At 54.6% G+C, this 8,942-nt stretch overlaps 2 protein-coding genes across 2 annotated transcripts; both read right to left on the minus strand.

Moving 5' to 3' along the window:
- Positions 1-1,327: 1,327 nt before the first annotated feature.
- LTHEOB_7377 (Rhamnogalacturonate lyase) lies at positions 1,328-3,205 on the minus strand (the record flags this gene model as incomplete). The annotated part of the gene is made up of 3 exons (XM_035516736.1): positions 1,328-2,443; positions 2,535-2,935; positions 3,001-3,205. 3 exons carry the CDS (start codon positions 3,203-3,205, stop codon positions 1,328-1,330), a joined length of 1,722 nt encoding a protein of 573 aa, XP_035371348.1.
- Positions 3,206-7,561: 4,356 nt separating this feature from the next.
- On the minus strand, positions 7,562-8,502 carry LTHEOB_7378 (Short chain alcohol dehydrogenase; the record flags this gene model as incomplete). Its single annotated transcript, XM_035516737.1, has 2 exons — positions 7,562-8,136; positions 8,217-8,502. The coding sequence occupies 2 exons, from the start codon at positions 8,500-8,502 to the stop codon at positions 7,562-7,564; spliced, it is 861 nt and encodes a 286-aa protein (XP_035371349.1).
- Positions 8,503-8,942: the final 440 nt, after the last annotated feature.

Genomic DNA, 8,942 nt, shown 5'->3' on the forward strand with positions numbered 1-8,942 from the left:
CCGCACGAAATGAGTTGTGCCCACGTCCAGACATGAACCACGCATGCAACACTCGGGTCCCATCGTACTATGTATGCATCGTCCTCCCCACCATGCTCGTACCCCCAAAAACACGCTTTTCCCTTTGAGGGCATACTCGGCGGCACAAACATACACTGCCCCAATCCTACGGCATCCCTTTCGTTTTGCCGGATTCCGTGGAACCCTGGATTCTTTCAGTTAGAGTACTCAACTCTAGGATATTCGTTTCTAGAAGAGCCAATTGGTCGACTCTTGGATGAGGAATGTGTGGTCACGCTCCAGATCTCCAGATGTCGTACCGCTTGAAACACCGTCTCGGCTCACTGTTTAACGGCCTGAATGCGGGCATGCAACATTGAAACCTCACCAAAACGTCGACTCCCCGCCTGAAGGCCGCCCCGTTCTTTGTGTCTGTCCTCCTTCCGTCTTTAGGCGGTGCAAAACAATCGTGCACTGGTTCAGATGCACCGCTTGGGCCAACCAACACCCCTCCCGAAACCCACTCCCTCGATCCTTCGCCTTCAAACTGTCGGGCACATGCATCGTCACAGCATTTCGCATCCAATCACCTTTCTCTGACGCCTATCTGCCAAGAATCGACGCAGTTGAGCGCCTAATCAGTACTGTGCTCCAGCACCCAACCCGATGGCTGGGAAAGGCAAACTGTCCCCCAGTGCCTCACTGCGTCCGAGTCTGACGTGTTCTGGTGTGGCGACTTCCTGCAGTGCCTCAGCCGTGGCATGCCTTCTCCTCATCTGGTGGCAAGGTCACTCTCATCCTGAACCTTTGACACGCTATGAGGGGGTGCGGTATTTTGGGTCGATTTACTCACGCACCAACACACGCAGAACAAAGTCACATCAAACCTAGGGACCACTCACTGGTAGCCGAGTCTGCCAAGATGATGCTGTGCCCGCTGAGGTAGGTAATGTCGATGGGGCGGATACTGGCTTCCTGTGCCTCCAGCGCCATGAGCAGAGCCAGCCAGTCAATGGGTTCGACATGTCTCTGTACAACCTCAAGTGCTGACGGTACCACAAGACTGGCGTACGACCTACACCTGCACCCTTTGTACATACGTTGATGTGCAACAGGATTCTAGATGTAGTAGGCGCATTTGAGCTTCGAAGACCACTGTTCCCCACGGCTGATACGGCAGTGAAGAGCGTTCAGGATAACATCAGGCAACATGGCCGAATCTCCAACTGAAAATTATTGGGCAAGAGACAGATAAGAAGTTAAATTCCGTGCACATTCAAGATGAAGCTGCATTTATACTACCCCTCTCCTATTTGAAGGACCTCTCCTAAACCCACTCCAGGATGATACTGTCCCACAAGAATCCGCGCCACAGGGTGCTCGCCGTCACGTTAAAACTAACCGTGTTCAACCCCTCCTTCAACACACTGGCGCCGTTGAACGGGAACTCGAACAAATGCCACTCGCCCGCCGTAGTCGCCGACCTATACAAGCACTGGTCGCTCGGGATAACGCCGCTGGTCAGGTTGCCCACCTTGTTCGCCTCGCCGTTGACCAAAATATTCGCGCTCGTCCCCTGCGAGTATCCCGCCAGAGACACGGTCAAGATCGCCGTCCGGTTGACCGGTACCTCATCGAGCTCAAATTCGATATCCCAAGCACCCAGCGCGCTTTGCCCGAAGCACCAATCCGCATCCTCGCTCTCGCCAACCCTGAACGTCAGGTCCGCAGGGCAGTCGCTGACCAGCGCGTGCTGATACGGCGCGCCACCGTGCTTGAAGCCCAAGCTCTTGCGGTCAAAGTCACCGACTTGAAAAACACGCTCGCGCCCCACGTGCAGCGGCCACTCGAACTCGCCGAGGTCGAGCGCAGCGCCGTCCTGTCTCCGTCGCGGCGCTCCCGCGGCCGAACTCACCACCACGTCGTTCTCCAGCAGCGACGTCGACACGTCCGCCAGCGCGCCTCCGTTCGACCACGCCTGCAACCCGTACGTGCCCGCGCGCACGTCCTCAAACACAAACGCGCCCTCCTCGTCGGCGTACGCGGTATAGTACAGCCCCGTGCCCATGTCCAGCGCCGTCTTGTTCGGGCGGTTGTCGCCCAGGAACACGGCTGCGCCGGCGGCCGGGCGGCCGTCGGCCAGCACGATGCGGCCAGAAACCTTGGGGGCGCGCTCCTGGAAGCCGGCGTGCTCGAACCACGCGTAGGGCCAGGCCGCGAATTCATCGGCCGCGCGCGCGGCGGCGTCGGCCTGGTCGCCGTCGTTGAGGTACCATAGCCACGGGCCCCAGAGCTTGCCGTCGGCGAAGGCGTCGGACGACGAGGCCTGGAAGTGCGTGCCGTGGATCATGTTGAGCTGGACGGCGTCGCCGGTGAGGGACTCGCGGTGGACCATGAGCTCTTGCTTCAAGTGGTTGCCGTTGTAATACTCCTTGCCCGGATTCTGGTTTGGATGAGCAGTCAGCGCCTCAATTCGCGTGGCACATGAAAGATGGGTCGAAGGTAAGACTGGGGTAGATGTGGTGAATGCTTACGATGTACCAGCTCCCAAACTCATCGCCGTACACGCCGTAGTAGTCCTGCTCGCGGATGAAGGCGCTCCAGTCGTACTTGGTCAGATAGGTGCCGTCGGCCTTCTGCCACGTCTCGTCCTGCACCTTGGTCGCGTCGAGGTACTCGGCGTAGGCGGGCAGCGCGCCGTCGCGCTCCGTCGTGCGGCCGTTGGGGAACGACCCGTTGTCGAGGCGCCACAGCGTGCGGAACTCGCCCAGCACGGGCAGCGCACGGTTGACGAAGTACTGGTACGCGCCGACGAGGTCGGCGTAGATGACCCAGTGGAACTCGCCCTCGACGGCGTCGAACTGCACGTCGATGTAGTCGTCGGTGCGGTGGACGATGGACGCGTTGAGCCAGGCGAGGTCGTTGGCTGCGCCGTCTGTGGTTGGTGCTGTGTGTCAGGGGCTCATGTTGCGCATACGTGAGGTTGACGGAGAAGCGTACTGTAGCTAACGTAGTGGCCCACAGCATCACCGACCAGGTCCTTGCCCTTCCAGTACAGCTTCGTGCCGTACTTCGCGTTCTGCGTCAGGTTCCAGTGGTCGTTGCCGATGACCCAGGTTGTGCCATTGAGCTGCTTCAGGAACGGCCCCTCGGCGACGCACGTCTGCGCCAGCAGCGCGGCTGCGAGAATCGTGTTTCGCAGCATTGCCGCAACTTTTATGCGTTTCAGACCCCGGAATGGAAGAGGCGGAAGAGAAAGGAGGTCGAGGTGCTGCAAGTCATCGTGCGTTTGCCGGCATTTCGAAATCTTATTTGTACCTGCAGCTGGGTAAACCCGCTCGGCGCCGCATTATGCAAGACGCCATGGCCGTTTACCCATGTGGGATAGGGTCCGCGTGGGAGGGAGCACCTCTATCGTTCCCCGCAATTGCTGCCATCATGTTCGCACCGAATGGGGTGCTACCCCAGAGCTTGGCTGCGCCACAGTTCGGGTCAATTGCCAGCGAATACGCGCGCGAGCGTCACCGCTATTCGCGGAAATTCCATTTAGGGTGCTTGAGCGCAACGAACCGAGGACTTTAAGGTAAACGTTGCATTTTGAGATCTGTTTTGTTATGGACGACGGACGAATGGATCGATAATTGTTTCAACCGGGTTCTCGGGAAATTCCATTACGCGTAGATGCTAAAAGATTCTAGGTAAAGCGAGCACCAATCAAAGCCATCTTAGCAAACACCTGACGGTTTTACTGCTACTTCGGGAAATATTAAATATTCTCATTTGCACGTCATGTCATTGCAGATTGTTTCATAAGTCGTTATGCCCGCCAAACACCGGCGCCGAACCACAGAAGCAGCCTTATCATTCAATTTTGACCAAGACTCCTCCCATCTTGGAAGAAGAAAGAAAAAAGCTTCCCAATCTCATCCGGAACTCAACCAAGAACCCACCACGCCTCAGGTGGTACATCGATACACACCGTAATCTGCCCATATGCACGTTCACTAACTGCCGAGCGCCTTGGTTTTCCCTGCTCCAGGGTCACAGTTGCTACGCTCCAAGGGTGTGTGGCGACCCCGTTGCGGGGTGTTTGCTTTGAACATTGGCAATCGTAGGACTCCCCGTACGGTTGTAGGGACCTGGCGAACAGGGACGGGAGTGAGGTGTCCGCGGAAACCAGTGGAGAAAACATACACCGCAGAGGCTTTGAATTCCGGAAATGAGGTTTTGCGGGGGACTTCAGACTGCCCTGTTTACCTAAGAAAGATGGTCTCAAAGTGTGGTTTCGCCGCGACCCATTTGGTGAGCAAGACCCAACCAATTGCAATACGGTAAGCATACGGACCGCGGCGGCCGATAAGCAAGACGTTTACTACTGGAGGAGGGTAAAGCGCTGTCCCATCGCGGTCGAAGTAAGTGAGACCCAATTCCCTCTTCCTGACCAGTTCCTCCTCAAACTCTTGACAGAGTTCGCCCCGGTGCTGCATTGACTTTTCGCCTCGGATGCGCAAGAACTCTGGTATTTCTTCCTGGTACAGGCGAAAAACGCCTTGAAGGACAGCATGGCCACTGATCGACAATGCGAGGAACTCCAAAGTATCGTTGGATCCAGCTTGAGCCTGAGAAATCTCTCCTGGGGGCGCATCACCCCGAATTAGACCTATACGGGATCCGTGGCTATCCAGTATTTCATGTGATACGAAGTCCTCCATATATTTGTAGCCCATACCGTTTGTCTGGTGCACTTTCAGTCGTAAAGAAGCGACTTGTGCATTGCCGATTAGCGTCCCTTCGCTGTCGAATTCTGTAGAGTTCTCGCCAACCCGCGGTCCTTTAGGGAAGTCTTGGAGGTAGGTGAGAAATTTGGAACCTGAGTGAGGTCGGAAGCGAATCCAGTGGAAGAAGCTTTGTGGTGACGGGAAGCGAGAATTGAACAATGACGCGAGCTCCGGGAAAGTGTATTCAGTTCCAAGCCCAGGAGAGCAATCCGACTCGAAGCAGCCTGAAGCCAACGCAAGTGCCATGCAGAGCTGAGGGTATTGAGATGGCCAATGGGCGATTTTTCGCCATTCCCCCGGTTCATGCCACTCTTTTAAGTCTTCCATGGTGGAGATTTCGGACGCATCGTTGACCATTGACCATCTAACCAACGTTCCACAGCAATGAATCCCATATTCCATGATGCACCCATGCAGATTATCAATAGAACACCACGCCCATGTCGGCCAGTACTGGTCCTTTGATTCCCGCCACTTCGGGATCTTTCTGTTGTATATGTCCGGATGCCACAATAGTGCTTGGTCGAAATATGTGCGCGGTAGCCCATACAGGAAGTTTTCCCGATTCATCCAAAGTGCGTTACTCACTCCTGTAAAAGCTTTTAATATGTCTGAAGGATTGGTGAGATGACGGCAGGTGTATCTGTGCACGTGATTCGTGAAATCAATGAAAGTTTGTTCAGTATAAAGGTCCCCGTGTGACTCGTCCGAGGATCTAAGGACGCTAGACCCCGGCCAGCTGTGCATCGTTTGGGGGTCCAAGTCAACAGTCGATGGATCTTCGCTCCGTATGCTGACCTTACAAGTGTAGAAACTCTGATACGGTGTCATGTAAAGCTTTCGTTTGGCGAGCATGCCTTCCTGGTATGTCCATCCACGACGGTTCCACGGCGACAGTCCAACCTCCTCGAAATCAGGACGTTCCACCTCAAGTTTCATGTTGCAAACACTGTCTGAATCTTTCCAACATGAACGCTCCCGTGAAAGGCCAGGGATTCCAGCGTGCATATCCCCATCCGTCACTACGAGAACAAGGAATGCGGACGCGTATATGGCATCCATTGAATTGATGTACAACAGCTTATCGTCCGACTCGTCTTGAAAAATACACAAGCGATCAGCCCAGAGATATCTTTGGTCGAGGCGCTTGCATGCTTCCATTGCATCGTGAATGGTAGTCGGAAGTCGCTCGCGGTTCAGGCTACCTTCATGCTGTAGTTCCACAATATTTGACTGAAGAGCCCGTAGAAACTCTCCGCTAGGGTGTGAGCCCCACAGGTAGCTGAGTGCGATGTATGGAACATGGGGTTCCACATATGTGAGCTTCCGTTGCTGCACGTCGATTACGCGGAAATTTTGAGGGGGGGGTTTTGAGTCGTTGACGGAACATGCTTGATGATTCAACAGGCAGTGGTGTAGCACTGTTCTGATTCTTTCCCAATCAATAAAATGCCCAATTGAAGTCGTGGTTGATGGAGAGATTAGCTTTCTCGAGCTTGGGAAGCAAATACTTCCCCATGGTAATCGTCTTATCCATTGCTTTGCTTTTGATTGGAGATTAATCGCGGAATAACGGACTAGTCCAATGTTGGACTCTTCACGGCCGTAAAGGCTGCGAACTCTGAGATGTAGTTCATTTTGATATGCTGAAGTCGTCTTCTTGGGTTCAATGTGAAGTAAAATTTCACAAGATGGGAGGTCATATAAATAGCCGCGGTTAACTGTGATGAGTCGTAACGAACAGCGTGCAAGAAGCTCACATAGTGAGCACTTGGTTCGAGACCTCAGCTCGTCCCACGACCCTAAGCAAAGATTGAGCTCTGGCTCTGAGTCCGGGTCCGAGTTCCATGCCTCTTCGAACAGGTGCCGGCAGCAGATGAGCAGGTGTCTGAGTCCCATGTGCTTGCATGATGTGCAGAGGTCCTTTTGCAGTTTTGTCGATTGTATGCATGGTCGGCAACGGAAAGATGAGTGAATCATCTTCTGCACGTCCAGCTTGCGCAAGCTTATATTCGGATGGATCAGATGGTCGCATATGTCGCAAGGCTGTGTCGGATCAGGCTCGTCCATGATGGATCGCGGTGTCGGAGAAGGCGTTTCTGTGAATGCTGGATGCAGAGTAACGGCAAAAGCAGTCTTATATGGGACTGCACATGTGGAAGGAAGTTGAGGATGCAGCTCGCAAGGGCGTGCTTAGGTCTTGTCCGGCTGAGGTAGCAACTTTGACGATTGCGCGTATGCACCCCGCCTCGCTCTCGATCATGCCATAAGTCAGCAATGCGCCACCAATCAGAGTCAAGTATGTGATTAAGGCTGTGTTCTTGTCTCCATCAGTGCATTATCTGGAATAAGTCCGGATATTTTGGGTATGAGTCGTGTGTGCTACTTATATACCTTTATGAACCCTTGTCTGGTATACTGAGGTGCTTTCGCACGGGCAGGTACTGCGGTTTGTTAGTTCTTAAACCTGAGTGGCAGAAATAAAATCTTACTTGACTTTCTATGTTCGGCCAAGCTCACCATTCTTTGTGATCTGGGCCGGTGCCGTGCCATGCAGTAGCGAACTGCTCACGGCCATCCGAGGAAAATAAAGCATAAGTTTCAGCTAGTGTGGAGACTTCAGGTCAAGGAAATGTATTGGCTCATTATGAGAGATTCGATGTAAAATTCGGGTAATGGATTCAGATACAGGGTGATGCCCAAAGTTCACAAAGAGATGGGATTACAGAAGATGAGTTTTCAACGCACCATAATCTGTTATCACAAGTCTTCGGCCTCGAGAATCACTTATTCTTCTTCTTCAACGCGCCGCCATCGACCGTAATCTCCTGCCCAGTGACAAACCCCGCATTAACCAAATACTCCACCGCCTGCGCAATATCCTCAGGCATGCCCGCGCGATTCGCCGGATGCTGCTGCACATCCTTCTCCTCCAGCGTCTCCGCCCAGCTCATCCCCTTCTCATCGCCCTCCTTGCACTCATGCGCCACCTTGATGCGCCCCGGCGCGACCAGGTTCACACGTATGCCCCACGGCTCGCAGCTGACGGCCATCGAGTGCATCAGGCCGAGCTGGCCGGCCTTTGTCGCGGCGTAGCCCTCCTGGTTCGGGTCGCTCTGGTGCGCGCGGAAGGAGCCGACGTGGACGATACACGGGCCGGGCCCGGCGATGTGCCTGGCGTCGTGGCGGGCGGCGTCGGCGTTGGCGGCGGCGGCGGCGTCGCACCTCATGTACGGCAGCGCCGCCTGGCTGACGGCGAAGGGCGCCGTCAGGTTCGTGTCGACGTAGGCGCGCCACTCATCCAGCGTCGACGCGTCGAGCATGGTTTTGCCGTCTTTCCATTGCGGCGTCGCGATGCCTGTGGGTGCAGCGTAAGTTGAGGTGTTAGCTCGGGCCCTGGGGGCGCCGGGTTGGAGGGATGCGGGGATTTGAGCGTACTGGCGTTGTTGATCAGGACGTCGATGTGGCCGCCGAGGAATTTGGCGGCATCGGTGATCGTCTTGCGGATCTCGTCGGCATTGCGGAGGTCGCAGATGGAGGAGGAGAGGTTGGTGGGATGGTGTTTGGCGAGGTGGACGTGGACGGTGTGGTGCAGTTCATCAGCATCGACGTCGAGCAGGAAGACGCGATCGCCCTTGTTCAGGAAATGGCGAGCCAGGGCTCGCCCGATACCCCGCCCTCCGCCGCTGATGACAACTCCACGAGAGCTGCTTGACTCAGGCATATTGCGATTATTGATTTTGTTGGAAGTCCCTTCTCGAGCCACGGGCTATGCTCTGATTTCCTGGGGTTCCCACATCTTTTCGTGACACGCGCCATAACTACGTCACTGTATGGTCATTACGGCCATCATTTTTATCTTGCCGGGTTCACCGGCTACAGGCTGGACTCCCGCCATGGTGGGTACAAGTGAACCGATACACCAGGTATTTACCGTCTACGTATAGCCTTCAAAGCCCACTGAAATACTTAATTGTGAGTTCGCTGCACTTATGTACCTCTAACTTTAACAACCGGAAAATTCGCAGATAGACTTAAAGCGTTTGATCTCGTATATTCGTAACACAGCTTTTGGGAATGCCGACGCCATTTGTTGCAACCCCTCAATGCTATCACCAACCGCTCTCCTGCCTAGCATGTTGAGCTAGTAAGTGAATGTAGTCC

This window comes from Lasiodiplodia theobromae (genome assembly GCF_012971845.1).
Source record: "Lasiodiplodia theobromae strain AM2As chromosome Unknown scaffold_22, whole genome shotgun sequence".
Classification (NCBI taxonomy): Eukaryota; Fungi; Ascomycota; class Dothideomycetes; order Botryosphaeriales; family Botryosphaeriaceae; genus Lasiodiplodia; species Lasiodiplodia theobromae.